Source organism: Tarenaya hassleriana, unplaced genomic scaffold (assembly GCF_000463585.1).
Source record: "Tarenaya hassleriana unplaced genomic scaffold, ASM46358v1 Cleome6, whole genome shotgun sequence".
In the NCBI taxonomy this organism is placed as follows: Eukaryota; Viridiplantae; Streptophyta; class Magnoliopsida; order Brassicales; family Cleomaceae; genus Tarenaya; species Tarenaya hassleriana.
The window spans coordinates 3,343,357-3,359,298 of NW_010968505.1; the positions used below are offsets into that span (position 1 = coordinate 3,343,357).

The following is a 15,942-nucleotide window of genomic DNA, read 5'->3' on the forward strand; positions in this document are numbered from 1 at the left end:
TGAAAATCAAACCCGGAAATAATTAATTTAGCAAAAGCATATTAAATGTAATGTAATTGGACTTTAAGATAGGTGGGTTGCATTATCCCCTACAGCTAACTAATAAATACACACACTAATCATTAATACTGCTAAGGCCCATGAAATAATTTGCATTAACCTAAGAAGATAATGATGTACTTTAGTTCTTGGTTTAAACAATTGTTGTAATAGTGGAACCGAAATCCAATCCCGCAGCAGATATCAAATTTTTTTTTATTTAAAAATCCCAATATCTAAAATTTATTAAATACTTTTTAAAATCAATTCATTAAAAATTAAGTTTAAAAAATGAATAATTTTTTTTAATGAAAATTGAATGTAATTGAAGTTGAATTCAATAAAAAATTCAGGTCGAAACTAAAAGTCCAAACAAAAAGAATACTGACCGTACTTATTCCACGTTTGAGTTCAAGCTGTATGGAACTGAGTATTTTTTTTAACATTAAGCATGTGAACCTCAATAAATAAATAAAACATGAAAATCATTCCATCGACTGCCAAAGTCAAAGCTACAAATTATTAATTATTTAACGATAATTATTTTTTAATCAAATTATAAAATATATTGTTCTAAAAGTCACAAAAGTGTCAAAGCGTTCATTTCATGTACCTTTTTTTTTATAGCGTGTGAAAAAAAAGACGTCCTTCGAAGCAGTTTGTATAAAAAAAAAAAAACTTTTTTGTAGTTACGACGAAACGAAAATAAAATAAAAAAGCAAAACATAAAAATCGTCTCACATCTCTTCTCCGCTGGATCCGTGAAGGCAAATACGTATACACCAACGCTTACACACTGTACGTATAGATGTGTATGTTCTCGTCTACCTTTCGCTCTGGTTGCAGTGGAAAAATGAAATGCAATTAGCTTTTTGGATGAAAAAAGGGCATCGCTTCCAAGACAAGCGAAGCGGAGATTATAAACCCTCGAAATTGCAATCACGATAACTATCTCCTACTGATTACTGACATTGATCCTTCTTTTCTCTGCCTCTTCTTCTACGTAATCACTCTCTCATAGATCTCTCTCTCCGTCTCTCCATCTCTCTCTCTCTCTCTCTCTCTCTGGGTTTCTTATGCTTCTCCGGTATCTTCCCTTTTGCATGTGATTCGGCCTTTTTGATGTTATGTTCTTTGATTCGCTCCAGGTACCCACCTACCCTTTTCCTGTTTTCGTCTCTTATTTTGAAATTTTCTGAATTGCTGTTTCGTTGCCTAGGAAGTTGCGGAAAATTGGAGCCAAACCATGTTTTTTTTATATCAGTTATTCAAGGTGGTTTAAGGGTTACTAAGTGGCAATTAGGGTTTCCCAGATAGTGCCATTTCATACATTTCTCAGCTACGCATTCTTTGAGGTGTATGGACTTCCATTTGCTTAGAAAACGGAATTGTTCAATTTTGAGTCTCTTCGGTACCTCGTTTGAGGATTTTCGTATGTCTCGGCAGCAAAACAGTGGATGATTCTCAGGATTCGAGTTTGAATTTGAGTAAGGCATTCAGTTCGAGAGGAAATCAGACTGTTGAATGTGCTTAACAATGACTTAAGACTGCAGATATATCATTTTTGAGGAGAATGTGATTAGTTTTGATAATATTAATATATCTTGTTCTTGTTTCTTCAGTCCCAGAAGGTTTGAGTTTGGGCTGAAATGGCATCTAAACAAGGATCAAAGACAAGAAAAGCAGGGTCTAGCAAGTTGAGGGCTACTGATTCGCCTGCAACTTCAACAACTTCATCTTCCAAGCTTTATCCAGAGTCATCTATTGATGGACACAGCTCCCCTGCTTCTTCATCTGCTCGAAGCAAGCCTAAGTTCTTCTATACGGAAAACTTACCACCAGATATTGATCAGTCCAAAGAAAATGTCACAGTTACAGTTCGCTTTCGCCCACTCAGGTGATGGTGATTTGGTTGTATATAGGTTTGAGTTTGACCAACATTTGGTCGTTGAGGGTTCTGTGAATTTGACATTGGCTTATGTCGGTATAGTCCAAGGGAAATTCGCCAAGGGGAGGAGATAGCATGGTACGCTGATGGGGAAACAATTGTGCGGAATGAGTATAATCCAGCTATAGCTTATGCCTATGGTTAGTCTTAACAGCTTGATTTGCTTTATGGGTTTATACAAGCATCATAAATACTGCATACGGAGCATTGGTGCCACTCAAACATGTTTAAAAGAATAGTCTTTTGTTTTCTTTTCTTTTTTCTTTTTTGTATCTATTTGAGATTCTTGCTTTTATGACAGTGTAAATGAAGGCTGTAATTTAATTGGATGTCCTGTATATTTTCTGTTTGAGTCTGCGGACATTCTCTTTATTTATTTTTATCTTGAATCAGTTTGTTTGTCTTTAACGGTTTCTTCCTGCAGACCGTGTTTTTGGCCCGACAACCACAACACGTCAAGTTTATGATGTTGCTGCTCAGCATGTCATTAGTGGTGCTATGGAGGGGATTACTGGTACCGAATAAACTCTTTTTCAGTTTGAAAATCTAGTTACATTATAGCTCATTTCTGATATTCATTTTCTGATTTGATTACTTTTACGGTAGGAGCATTCTTTTCTTAATTCCCTGTCAAAAGGCTTAATGCATAATAGAGGATAATATATATGGATGGATCATTTGATCTTCTATGAACGAATGTCACCCCAGTTGAACAGATATTGAACAATGTGCTCATTTATCACTAATATTGTGATGCCTTTGACTTAGTAGATTTTATCTGCTGAATTTTTCAAAATAACTTGATACCTTTGACTTTTAGCAGACTGCATCTGCTGAATGTTTCAGAACAATTTCGAGTTGGATGCTTTTACCGTTTTAGTAACTTTGGGTTTTGTTCCACCCGCAGGCACCATCTTTGCATATGGAGTAACCAGCAGTGGGAAGACTCACACAATGCATGTAAGATTCATTAGAATGGATGCTTACTATATCCCAGCCTGTCTTCAGTAAAGAATGTAGTGCTTCTTTGTATATATCGTGCAGTCTGTTATTCAAGTGCTTGTTGCTCGGTCAAAGAACCATATTTTATGCTCTTTGTTTCTGATCAAACCACTGAACTGCAAGCAGGCCATCAATCATTAAAGTTCAAGCCAATAAACTTAATCATGTGAAACTCTTTATTTGGTTTTATGTACAACGAGGAGTTTAGATCCTGAAAGTTTTCTTTGTGTTTCATATTCAGTTACTTGTCTTTGCTAAGGGCATCGTGTTGGTACTTATATTGCATTTCGTCCTTGTCTAGCCAACACCCAACTGCATTATATATAGAAATAATTTATTTTATCACACACTTTGCAAATCTAAAAGGAGAACTGTTCTCCTATACTATCATTAAATTGCATTCCCTTGCTCTTGCTGTGATATATCAGAACATTAGGGCTGAAAGATTGTTTGCTTTTGATTCAGAGACATCATGTAGGAACGCGTTTAGCGTGATTTCATGTGTTATCTCATGACAAGACTATGAATTTTTTTGTTCAAATGTCAGGGTGACCAGAGATCTCCTGGTATCATACCACTGGCAGTGAAAGATGCTTTCAGCATTATTCAAGAGGTACTTCATAGCTTTGTTGAATTCCTTGGCCTAAATAGTAGCAATCTCACATGTTCCATTTCCACACAGACACCAAACAGAGAATTTCTCCTACGGGTTTCCTACTTGGAAATATATAATGAGGTGAGATTCTTTACTTAGTTTTGTTTTCTCTGTTCCATTTTGTACCTTTGGTTGCATTAGTAATGGTGAATTATAAAACTAGTCTATAATTTTTAGTTAATAGTATTACCCTTAAGTTTCATTTTATTTCAGGTTGTCAATGATTTATTGAACCCAGCAGGACAAAATTTGAGGATCAGAGAAGATGAGCAGGTACTTCCTTCAGTATCACATAGTTCATTTCACTTTTATGTCGACAATGTGCATGTTGCTGGTAATGCTGTCTCAATATAATATTCGTTGTGATTATAATGCTTAACTTCGAACCCTGAGACCTTATACATTATATATGTGACGATGAGGAGCACTCTTAGATGATTGAGAGACTACTGGTTCTTTTTTTCTTTTCTTGGGGATAAACTTGGGTCTTCGATAATTCTACTAATACAACGTTATTTTCTGGCCTATTCGTTTCACTTTTTGAAGGTTGAACTTCCTGTTCAAGTAGTTGAATATAGAATTTTATATTGAAATTCACATTCTATCCCTAAGTTTGCGACCTATCTATGTCGGTGATCCTAGGGAACCTATATTGAAGGGGTCAAAGAAGAAGTTGTCTTATCCCCTGCTCATGCGCTTTCTCTGATTGCAGCTGGAGAAGGTATGTGGAGCTCGTGCTTTAACATCTCCTTTTATTTGAAGAATGAAGTGTCTGTTAGACCAGGATGACTGTGAGCGACTATCTGTCATTATAAATTTTCTTTGTTAGAAATGACTTTATATCACACGTAGAGCAATTCTTAATACTGATGTTCTCTTTGTTGTCTGTCTAATTGTGATTCTAGCAGATTCCATTTTTCTTTTGTTTTTATCCAAGTCTTTTTAATAGTCTTGGTACTGATAACAGAGCATCGACATGTTGGGTCCACAAATTTTAATTTGCTCAGCAGTCGAAGCCATACAATATTTACATTGGTACGCTTTAATCCTCTTTCGTTCCAGCGGATAAGCTTATTTCTTTGTGCTCTTGTAATATCATTGTTTTTTCTTCGCACGGTGGTACTTATGGTATAAACAGATTGAAAATACACATTTTCATATACTGTTCCCGTATTCCTGACCATTTATTTGATAATGTATAGAAAAACGAATTCTTAAACTAAGGAAGATGTTATGTACAGATTACGAGATGTTATTTGCCAACTTTAAAATTTGTGATGGAAGCATTGTCTTCCATCAGAATTACAACACCTTACATTCCCACTTGCTGCCTCCAACAAAATCTCTGTACTATTTTTCACTTTTCATATGTTTCCTTCTTGTTAGGAATTCCTTTTTGTCCATAGTTACAAATCTAGTTTTTGAGATTTTGGTGATATTCATCACTTCTTTGCATGCTCAAATGCTAAAGATCTAGTTATTCTGTTCTTGAAAGTGATACACTGATTCGATTGCAGACGATAGAGAGTAGCCCCTTGGGTGAAAATAATGAAGGCGAGGCTGTTCATTTATCGCAGCTGGTATGTAGCTCGGCTTTTGTTCTATGATATTATGTATGCTATAGGCTATAGTCACCTTTTTATCCATCGATTAATAGGTGAACGATATTAGCTGCCCATAATTTTGCTATTATCTGCAGAATCTCATTGACCTTGCCGGCTCTGAGAGCTCAAAGGCTGGAACCAGTGGGTTAAGACGCAAGGAAGGATCATATATAAATAAAAGTTTGCTGACTCTGGGGACAGTGAGTTATCGGTTTCTTTGTTTTTGGTTGACTTCAAGCAACATTTGGCACAAATCATCATTTTAAAGGAGATATGTGAATGTGATGCTCTAGGTTATATCAAAGCTTACAGATGGAAGGGCCAGTCACATACCGTTCAGAGACTCCAAACTAACCCGGCTCCTTCAGTCCTCATTGAGTGGTCATGGCCGTGTATCTGTAAGTCTTGTTAGACTGGCTCTGCTTCATCCTCTTGCTACTGTAAATATCATATCCAAGGCGTGGTCATATGCAGGGAAAAAATGTTTCCTGAAAACATTACCCATTTGTGACATGTCTTAATAAAAATGTATTTTACTGATTTGCCATTCCCCTGGAAATGGTAGCTCATTTGTACAGTTACACCAGCATCAAGCAGTTCTGAAGAAACACACAACACATTGAAATTTGCCCATCGCGCTAAGCATATTGAGATTCAAGCTGCACAGAACAAGGTTTTCTCTTAGCTATATATTCTATCAGTTATATATGTATTTATCCACTGAATGTTCTTGCTAAATTTACAACTCTTCGTGACTGTAGATAATTGACGAGAAGTCATTAATCAAGAAGTACCAAAATGAGATACACAAGCTGAAGGAGGAGTTGGAACAGCTTAAAAGGGGAATTGTACAAGTTCCTCAAATAAAGGATATCAATGAAGATGATATTGTTCTCCTGAAGCAGAAGGTATGCTTGAAAGATCATTTTGGACCTTTTGTGTGGCTGCTAAAATTAATTTGTTTTGAACCAGTTTCTCAAGTAAATTGGCCCCTATGGGTTTATCATATAGTGCTTCAAAATTAAAGACGATTTTAAAGACTTTAGATATCAGCTGATTTGACAACAGCGTGCATGTCCTTTTCACTTTAATACTACTGGATCTTTTCTTCTTAACATGCTATGCACATGCATGCATAGCATAACCACATATCATTCCATCTTTTGATATGAACCACTGAGGCTGCCAATTCAATGAGCTCATAGCAAGTTTTTTTCCCTCGAAATCTCAGCAGAAAGTAGGCAGTACAGGTAACGAATTTGTATCTTTCGGGGGAGAATCAGGTGTAAAACAACCAGATCTCTTTCTTTGTTGTACGAGGAAGAAGTCTATTTATGTTTTCTTGTGCTTTGCTGCTGTAGTTTTAGAGCTAATTTCATTATTTGTTTATGTAAAATTATCTGATAGTGCATATGGTCAGTGATTGTCTTATTTGATAAAGGAGGCATTTTGGGCATGAAATGCAACAATCTTGCAATATTATCGCTGTTATATTCCATCCTTTGTTATCGGTTAGATTAGTGTTCGATGAGGAATGCACAGCAGCATTCCTGGCACTGCCCTTTAGTTTATAGTTTTGCTTTCGAGAGATCTCTGCAATAAACTACCTTGTCTGTGTTGTTATGTTTTTTTATAATAAAAGCTAGAAGATGGTCAAGTCAAGCTGCAATCTAGACTTGAAGAAGAGGAAGAAGCTAAAGAAGCTCTCTTGAGTAGAATTCAACGGTTGACGAAGTTAATTCTGGTGTCCACTAAAACGCCACAATCATCCCGATTATCCCATCGCGCTGATCTTCGTCGGAGACACTCATTTGGAGAAGAGGAGGTATAAGATCTATGAATAACTCTCTACACATTCTCTCCCTGTGCCTTTTCCTGGATGGCTGAAAAAATTTACTCCAATCACATATATGCCGTTAAGACTTTACTTGCTGCAGGGGTGTGTCTTAGGTAGCTTTTTGTTGGCTGATTATAGTTGTTAATGCATATGCAGCTGGCTTACCTACCATATAAGAGGCGGGACATGATGGATGACGAGAACCTTGATTTATATGTTTCACTAGAGGGGAATCCTGAGATAAGAGATGGTGCATCAAGAGAAGAAAAGAAGACCCGGAAGCACGGGTTACTGAATTGGTTGAAGCTTAAGGTATACATATGACTAAAATTTTATACGACTTTGATAATTCTAATCAAGTTGTTCTGCTCATATTGGAGTGTATCCTCCAACCCTGGAACTGCGCCTAGCAATCGTTTATCCTGAACGCAAACGGATCACACACTTCGGATTTTTGGCACTTACATTCTTCAAACAATTGTCTCATGGAAGCCTGGAGTCCTTCAAGAGGCATTTCTTTCTGTGTTCTTTTGGTGTCTCATCTGTCAAATATATCTGATTGAAACTTACATTTTCCTATCAGAAGAAAGAGAACAATTTAGGGTCATCAAGCGCCAGTGACAAGTCGAGTGCAGTTAAGTCCAATAGCACACCTTCGACCCCTCAAGGGGGAGGCAGTAATCTGCATACGGAATCCAGACTTTCAGAAAGCTCTCCATTGGCAGATCAATTCTCAGAGGCCATGCAAGATAGAGAAGTTCCTGAAGACAGTTTCCATGAAACAGATACACCGGAGGTAGGTACATAAGAGTTTTTTTAAAAAAACATTTTGTAACCAAGTAATAATCCCAAGCCTCAACTATATGAGATACGCGTTTAGATTTCTTCCAAATAGATTTCTAGTGGTTTATTTAGGATAAGTGATAAGTCATTCTCTATTTATGAAGATTTTGTCCACTTGATTCAGATTAGCATAAAAATAACCGACCAGATTGAACTACTGCGGGAACAGCGAAAGATTTTATCTGGGGAGGTGGCGCTACAATCAAGTTCTTTAAAACGGTTGTCAGAAGAGGCAGCAAAAATCCCTCAGAATGAAGATCTTAAAGTACTTTTTGACTCTATTATGATATCTGTCATATTGTTCTCTAGAACTGGCAAATACTTACCTCTGGATTCTCTTTGGATTTATTTAAGGCTGAGATTAGCAAGCTTTATGATGAGATCAAGTCAAAGAATGACCAGATCGCTACGTTGGAGAAACAAATTGCAGATTTTGTTATGGCATCGCATAACGCATTGGATAAGTCCGAGATTGTGCAGGTATTAATATCATGTAGTGACCTAGTAATTCTTACTCTGATATTCATTGATGAACTGCATGTCTCCCAATTCATCTATCTGTTACTTGCAGGCTGTAGCTGAATTGAGGGATCAATTAAATGAGAAATCTTTTGAACTTGAGGTGATCAAACTGTCTCAGCTCAAGTAATTTTTGCTGTTGTTGTTGTTGTTGTTACGTATCTCTACAACACCTAAGAGGGCTCTGTTCCTTACCCTTCTGACGCTCTCTGCTTTAGCTTCGATATGAAAGAGTAGAAAGATAACTTCTCTGTGTGAAGTGACTCTCCATTGTTTCCTAGTGATCAAAGGAAAGGGCCTTACTCTGTTAAGGAAGCTCTCCATTATTTTTAATGGGCATAGCTGATATTTCGACTACAGCTGCTTATTCCTTCCCGAGTTATTTTATGGACTTCATCTTGTAGTTAGTAAGGATGCTTGATGCTTTACTATTTTTCTCATCCTCCATCTTGTTTACAGGTCAAAACTGCCGATAATCACATTATTCAGGAACAACTCGATCAAAAGGTCTGGAGAATATTCATTGTCTCTCTCCCCCACTCCCACGTTTTGGTGAACCTCCAAGGCTAGTAGTTTTCGTGTGGAGAATTTTTTTTTAACTCGAGAACAATGATCTTCAGGTGGGTGAATGTGAAGCATTGCGAGAAGAAGTTGCAAACCTAAAGCAGCAGCTCTCTGGAGCCCTAGAACTGAGAAATACCAGCTCAAAAAGTGTCTCCAATGATCACAGATCCGAGAGCAAAACCCCGAGCTCGGAGGAAAGAAATGACAAAAGAATCTTACAAGCACAGGTCTAATATGAGGAGCTCACGCTACATCTTATTTGTTTCTGAAATGCCTTTTGGCAAATCTTCTTGTATGAGTCACATCTTACATTTTCTTGTTACTCTGTGACATTGCAGGCATTTGAGATTGAGGAGCTCAAGCAGAAAGTTGCAGAACTAATTGAATCAGAGGAACAACTACAACTCAGAAACAAGAAACTTGCTGAAGAGAGTTCATACGCTAAAGGGCTTGCGTCAGCAGCTGCTGTTGAGCTTAAGGCATTGTCTGAAGAAGTTGCAAAGCTAATGAATCAAAACGAGAGACTAGCAGCTGAGCTGGCGGCACAGAAGAACTCTCCCACACCGCGAAATAGGGCAGGAACCCTAAGGAACGGTCGGAGAGAGGGTTTAGCAAAGAGGCATGAACAAGACAACACAACTATCATGGAGCTGAAGAGAGAACTCGCGATGGGCAAGGAACGTGAGCATTCGTATGAAGCAGCCCTCGTGGAGAAAGATCAGAAGGAAGCCGAGCTTCAAAGGAGGATAGAAGAGTCGAAACAGAGAGAGGCTTATCTAGAGAATGAACTTGCTAACATGTGGGTTCTTGTGGCCAAGTTGAAGAGATCTCACCATGAAGATGGCTCAGAGATCTCTGACTCGACGGCGGCTGAAACGGGACGAGATTGATCATTTCAGGATTTAAGAACTGACCGGAGAGTGTGGTGTACCTCTCGGCTCTTCGAGAATTAGGGAACAATGGGTGAGATTCTGTGTTGGTTGTTGATCCGTGTGAATCAAAGTTGTGTGCATTTGTTTGTAACTCTCTTCTTAATTCTTCAGATGGATCTTTCTCACTGTTTATAACTTGTAAAGGAAGTGTAACGAGAGAGGAGCACAACTATTTGTCCATTCTCGACCGTTTAATTTGAAATTCATCTTTGCTAGAGCTTTGAAAAAAGGATTTTGAAGTCGCCATATTATCCTTTTCATTGATTTCTTACATTAAAGTATCTTATGTTGGATGATCTATATGTCCATAAAAAGCAATCAGAAGACTTTTAAGTATTGTGATGATTAGAAGTTCAATATAAAGAACACAATCGTAACCTGATGACTTCAGAAGTACGCGTATGTTGTCAAGTACCAGCTTCAACACTGAAATCAGACCACCATGAAGAGAGATATAAATCCAAATCACGTAGTGTCTTTTGAAGTAAAACTGCACAAACTGTTACAGAAAGAACCATCTTTACAAGCTTGAATTCACATCCAATCAGCACAACAACACCTTATGAAGAACAGATATTGCAAGAAGGTTTTCATGGCATCTATTTCCAAAAATCTTTCCACGAAAACTCGGACTACTAAACAGCAACAATTATCCAACAACATCTATTCCATTCTGAACCTAACTGAACTCCTCTTCCCATGAAAAGCCACATGTTTTCTAGGCTCCAATTGGACAAGAGCATAGGAAGGTACCTACTTGAAAACACATTGTGCATCCCTTTCCCTTCACCTCCCTTACGTTATGTTTCTTTCACATACCCTTTGTCCCAATTTCTAAAAGATACCTACTTTGTGAAAGATCATTATGATATTATGCATAGGAAATCCAAGCAAGAATATGAATATGAATGCCTCGAAAACTGTTCAAACTACTCGATCCTGTACACCGGATTCAGTTTCTAGTCCCTGGAACTAGAGAATTCTTCTGCCCGTAGACATTGTAAATCATCTAAGTAATCAATTGTGCAAAAGCTGTTTAAAGGAATGCCTTATTGATCCGGAATCTAAACCAGATATCAAAACCCACAAATGAAGAGATTTGATATTTCAATTCCACAAAAAAAAAAAACAAAAATCAACATTTGAAAGTGTTCCTCATTCAGATTTCATTATGAAACAGCACTTCAACTACCAAAGAAATCATCCGTGGTTATCTGAGAGAAGTTTACCAGTAACCCCATCGGAGCTTGATTGAATCAGCTACCCAGTTCCTTGAAATTTTCAAAAATACCCAAAAGCCCGATAACACTATACCTCAGAGATCAGATTGATCAATTCGTCTTCGGATCCGGCATGGGGAACAATCCACCACCTGGAGCAGATCCCCTCGGCGGAGAAAACCCTAGAAACTTCTGCAGATTTGTCCTGATGCTGATTGAACACAGAAGATAAAGAAACGCCATGGAGCAATCCGTTGCATCGTCGCCCTTCAGTCCCCTGTGGCTCATCTTCCTCACGATGGTGATCGGATGGAACGGGAGCTTCGCGACGACTTTCCCCTCGAAGAGCGAGTTCAACAAACCAAAAACAACGAAGAGAACCAGAGCTACGACGGCGCCGGATTTGATCTTGAAGAGGGAGAGATCGCGGCTCGATTCCTTCAGGCTGGTCTCGACGCGATCGATCTTCTTCGTCTTCGACTTCTTGATCGTGAGCTTGGTGGATGGATTCTCCGTCTTCATGGTCTCGAGCTTCTTCGCGGCCTTGTCAATGGAGGATTTCAGGGATTTGTATGAGCTCGTGCGATAGATTAAAACCCATGAGATTGCTTCGCACACAACGGCAGTGCAGAAGGAGATGCCAACGACGGTGAGGCTATCGGCGTATTTGAAGGAAGCGAAGAGCGGGGGGGCTGCAGCCATTGCACGGGTTGCTTCGGAAGCAAAAACACAAATCGAAGGACTATTTTCTCACTTTCTCGAGAAAATTCTCTCTCCTCTCGACGATTTGATCTGGCAGAAGTCTTCTCGACGACCATGAGGTGTTTTTATAGCCAAAACCTACTGGCTAATGGCTATACCTCGAGGATGGGGCAATAAACGAAAATAGAGAAGTTTTGGGGCACTTTAACAAATTAATAAACTATTTCAGGAAAAATACCATATTTTCACCCATACTTTTGATCCGTCAAAATACAACCCCAAGACAAATATAGAACTAAGAAATCTAAAAGATGCCTAAACTTATCAATAATTTAAATTTAAATAATGTTAACTAAAAATAACTTGAATATGCTCCGCTTTCTGTATCAATTGGATTTTTAGGGAAATGGAATTATATCAAAAACATCAATATTTGATTCCCATTTTGAGAAATAGCACAACTATGTTAAGCTCGCAATTTCATTTTATTATAATTCCGTTTAACAATTCTTGATGTATAGGATATATAATAAAAAAAAAGGTCGTAATTTCATTTTCATCACTCCCAATTTATTGGGAAATAATTTAATTGTTATTAAAAACAAATAAGAATAAGAATAAATTGCCATTTTCGTACTTTCATGAATTTCATTTTCGCCCGCCCAGGAAAATTGCAGTGTCGGAGTCCAAAAACGAGCCCTCGTCATCTCTACTCTTTCTCGAAGGAGAAAACGCAGAGGACAAGCGAGGAAACAAAGATGGAGGAAGATGATCAGCAGAAGGTTACAGATCTAGTGAAGGAGCTTGTTCTCCGTCTCCTCTCTCAAAACCCTCAAACCCCTGGTCCCGATCCCAATTCCTCCGCTTTCCTCAAAACCCTTCGCTACGCGTTTCGTATCCTCTCGAGCCGGCTCACTCCCTCCGTCGCTCCCGACGCCACCGCCATTGCCGAGTCCCTCAAACGCCGTCTCGCCACCCATGGTAAGTCCTCCGACGCCCTCGCTTTCGCGGATCTCTACACCAAGTTCGCGTCGAAGACCGGTCCCGGTAGTGTCGACAACAAGTGGGCCGTGATTTACTTGCTCAAAATCGTGTCGGATGATCGGAAATCGGCGAAACTCGGGCTTGATTCCTCGGTCTTGCTCCCAAATTTGGGCATTGGCGATGCCGAATCGGGTAAGGAGAAGGATTGGAGTAATGGGGTTTTGTTGGTTAGTAAAGACCCTGAGAATCTGCGGGACATTGCATTTAGGGAGTATGCTAATTTGGTTAAGGAAGAGAATGAGGTGACAGAAGAGATCATAGTGAGGGATGTTTTGTATGCTTGTCAAGGAATTGATGGGAAGTACGTGAAATTCAACAACGAGTTAGATGGGTTCGCAGTGTTGGACTCGGTTACGGTTCCTCGAGCCACTAGGGTTATGGTGCGTAAGATTTGCGAGCTCGGCTGGCTGGTTTAGAAGGTGAAAACGTTCATTTCCGAGAGTATGGATCGGTTTCCAGCCGAAGATGTAGGAACCGTTGGACAAGCATTTTGTGCTGCATTGCAAGATGAGCTATCAGAGTATTACAAGCTATTGGCTGTGCTCCAAGCACAGGCCATGAATCCTATTCCTCTGGTTTCTGAATCGGCTAGGTCAAGCAATTACCTTTCTTTGAGGAGGCTGTCGGTTTGGTTTGCAGAGCCAATGGTGAAAATGAGACTGATGGCTATTTTGGTCGACAAATGTAAGGCTTTGAGAGGCGGGGCAATGGCCGGTGCCATTCATTTGCATGCCCAACACGGCAATCCACTTGTTCGTGATTTCATGATGAATTTGCTTCGATGCGTATGTTCTCCTTTGCTTGAAATGGTGAGAAGTTGGGTCTTGGAAGGGGAACTGGAAGATATTTTCGGAGAATTCTTTATTGTAAGTCAGCCAGTTAAGGTTGAGTCGCTTTGGAGGGAAGGTTATAAGCTCCACCCAGGAATGCTGCCATCCTTTATTTCACCGAGTCTAGCTCAGAGAATTCTAAGAACTGGGAAATCCATAAATTTTCTTCGGGTTTGCTGTGATGATCACGGGTGGGCTACTGCAGCATCAGATGCAGCGGTTGCCTCAGGGACTACAACTGATCGAGGAGGTCTAGGGTATGGTGAGACAGATGCACTTGAACATCTTGTCACGGAGGCAGCAAAAAGAATCGACAAGCACCTGTTGGATGTACTTTACAAGAGATATAGATTTAAGGAACATTGTCTTGCGATCAAGCGGTATTTACTCCTTGGTCAAGGCGATTTTGTGCAGTATTTAATGGATATTGTGGGGCCTAAACTTTCTGAACCAGCTAACAGTATCAGTTCATTTGAGTTAGCCGGGTTTCTAGAAGCTGCAATTCGGGCATCTAATGCCCAATATGATGATCGTGACATTCTAGACAGATTGAGAGTGAAGATGATGCCTCATGGCACTGGAGATAGGGGCTGGAGTGTATTCTCATTGGAATATGATGCAAGGGTTCCTCTAGATACCGTGTTCACCGAATCTGTTATGTCTAGGTACTTGAGAATTTTCAATTTTCTCTGGAAGTTGAAAAGGGTGGAGCATGCACTTATTGGTATTTGGAAGACTATGAAACCAAATTGTATCACCTCTAATTCGTTTGTTAAGCTCCAAGCAACGGTGAAATTTCAACTTCTCTCAACCCTGAGACGATGCCAGGTTCTCTGGAATGAAATGAACCATTTTGTCACCAACTTACAGTACTACATCATGTTTGAGGTATTGGAAGTGTCATGGTCTGATTTTTCGAAAGAAATGGAAGATGCTAAAGACCTCGATGATCTATTGGCAGCACATGAGAAGTACCTCAACTCCATTGTGGAAAAATCTCTCCTGGGTGAACAGTCACAAACCCTTCGCAAATCCCTTTTTGTCCTCTTCGAGCTTATATTGCGGTTCAGAAGCCATGCAGATCGGTTGTATGAGGGAATTCATGAGTTGCAAATAAGGTACAAACTTTTACGAGTTAAAAAGGTAAACGTTAAACGTTTCTTTCTCCTGTTAAGTATAAACTCTGATTAACGTTCGAATTCTGCAGAACCAAAGAATCGTCGCGGGAAAGGAATAAAACACAAGAGTCTGGTTCATGGATCAGTGAAGGTAGGAAGGCCATAACACAACGTGCTGGAGAATTTCTCCAAAGCATGGCCCAAGACATGGACGGTATCGCAAAGGAGTACACATCATCACTTGAAGGGTTCCTGTCTCTGTTACCCGTCCACCAATGTGTCGATCTCAAGTTCCTCTTTTTCCGGCTTGACTTCACAGAGTTTTACAGCCGGTTGCATTCTCAAGGGTAGGAATGTTACCAGATGAATCAGTCCAGACAGTGACACATTCCACAATTAGCAAGAATAGACATGCTCTATCTGTCACTACTAACTGCTGACTGCAACACTGTTTCATCAACCAGTTTGAGGGTCTTTTTTTTTCTGGAATCTAGGTACGTCGAAGAAACTCTTTATTATATGACCAACGTTTTTAGTTTGTGTTAAATTTGGCTCGTGATTTATGTCCTTTTGCAGATTGTTTTTGATGGCTTGTTTCAATCTTTGGGATTGGAAGCAGTTTCTCGTGTTGGTGGTGAGGTTTGATAGTTTTAAATTTGTGCCCTGTATGAATCTGATGTTTACCGATTTTGTTGTTATTTTCGATTGTTGTTTGTGTAAGCTCGGTTCGGAACCGAGCTTGTTGATCTGTGTGTGGTTGTTTTATGCCGGGAAGCAATTGCATGCGCCTTGACATCTTTCCACTGACTTGTATAGTGTTTTCATTTGATGTTTCTAATCCTATCTGTCTACCATAAGTCACTGAACGATGAGTTCATTGACGAGGAGATCATGACATGAGAAAGGAAACTAGTACATTAGTGTTTTCGTTTCCTGCAAGTGGTTCACACTTATCTGTGTCTGAATCATTGCTTTCTGGGAGCTTGTCTGGTCAGTGGTCACCATTTCGAGATCTGTTTCTTCCCAAATGAGCACGAGCTTCCATTGACAGCCCACGCAGATGCAGAGCCACGGCCCGGGGGGGG

The 15,942-nt window shown here is 39.4% G+C and overlaps 3 protein-coding genes across 9 annotated transcripts; 2 read left to right on the forward strand and 1 right to left on the reverse strand.

The window, feature by feature from the left end:
- Positions 1–733: 733 nt before the first annotated feature.
- On the forward strand, positions 734–10,123 carry LOC104799284 (kinesin-like protein KIN-7K, chloroplastic). Of its 6 annotated transcripts, XM_010521718.2 has the most exons (24): positions 746–1,187; positions 1,662–1,936; positions 2,030–2,127; positions 2,412–2,501; positions 2,895–2,947; positions 3,537–3,602; positions 3,672–3,725; positions 3,858–3,917; positions 4,287–4,365; positions 4,612–4,679; positions 5,162–5,224; positions 5,344–5,448; positions 5,542–5,646; positions 5,814–5,921; positions 6,010–6,156; positions 6,891–7,073; positions 7,242–7,397; positions 7,669–7,881; positions 8,053–8,193; positions 8,283–8,408; positions 8,500–8,550; positions 8,907–8,954; positions 9,068–9,238; positions 9,350–10,123. In XM_010521718.2, exons 2-24 carry the CDS (start codon positions 1,689–1,691, stop codon positions 9,899–9,901), a joined length of 2,985 nt encoding a protein of 994 aa, XP_010520020.1. In that variant the 5' UTR covers positions 746–1,187; positions 1,662–1,688; the 3' UTR covers positions 9,902–10,123. The 6 variants fall into 6 exon arrangements, with proteins under 6 accessions (XP_010520017.1, XP_010520014.1, XP_010520019.1 ...); XM_010521715.1 differs by having other exon boundaries at positions 734–837; positions 3,537–3,725; XM_010521712.2 differs by having other exon boundaries at positions 745–1,187; positions 3,537–3,725.
- Positions 10,124–10,175: 52 nt separating this feature from the next.
- LOC104799285 (calcium load-activated calcium channel-like) lies at positions 10,176–11,981 on the reverse strand. 2 transcript variants are annotated; one of them, XM_010521720.1, is made up of 2 exons: positions 11,258–11,981; positions 10,176–10,369 (listed from the first exon to the last, which is right to left on the reverse strand). In XM_010521720.1, exon 1 carries the CDS (start codon positions 11,863–11,865, stop codon positions 11,275–11,277), a length of 591 nt encoding a protein of 196 aa, XP_010520022.1. In that variant the 5' UTR covers positions 11,866–11,981; the 3' UTR covers positions 10,176–10,369; positions 11,258–11,274. The 2 variants fall into 2 exon arrangements, with proteins under 2 accessions (XP_010520022.1, XP_010520021.1); XM_010521719.1 differs by having other exon boundaries at positions 10,176–10,442.
- A 541-nt stretch (positions 11,982–12,522) lies between these two features.
- LOC104799286 (gamma-tubulin complex component 3) lies at positions 12,523–15,664 on the forward strand. The gene is given in 3 exon segments (XM_010521721.1): positions 12,523–14,857; positions 14,947–15,351; positions 15,434–15,664. Coding segments are annotated over 2 exon segments (2,496 nt in total). The 5' UTR covers positions 12,523–12,623; the 3' UTR covers positions 15,209–15,351; positions 15,434–15,664.
- The last annotated feature ends 278 nt before the right edge of the window (positions 15,665–15,942 follow it).

What these genes read in the sequence shown, in the direction of transcription:
- LOC104799285 (XM_010521720.1), bottom strand. Translation starts at nt 11,865, where the DNA reads ATGGCTGCAGCCCCCCCGCTCTTCGCTTCCTTCAAATACGCCGATAGC.
- LOC104799284 (XM_010521715.1), top strand. Translation starts at nt 1,689, where the DNA reads ATGGCATCTAAACAAGGATCAAAGACAAGAAAAGCAGGGTCTAGCAAG. An exon ending in CTGTTCATTTATCGCAGCTG is followed by an intron (nt 5,225 to 5,343) that starts GTATGTAGCTCG and finishes TATTATCTGCAG; the next exon opens with AATCTCATTGACCTTGCCGG. An exon ending in CTCAGAATGAAGATCTTAAA is followed by an intron (nt 8,194 to 8,282) that starts GTACTTTTTGAC and finishes GATTTATTTAAG; the next exon opens with GCTGAGATTAGCAAGCTTTA.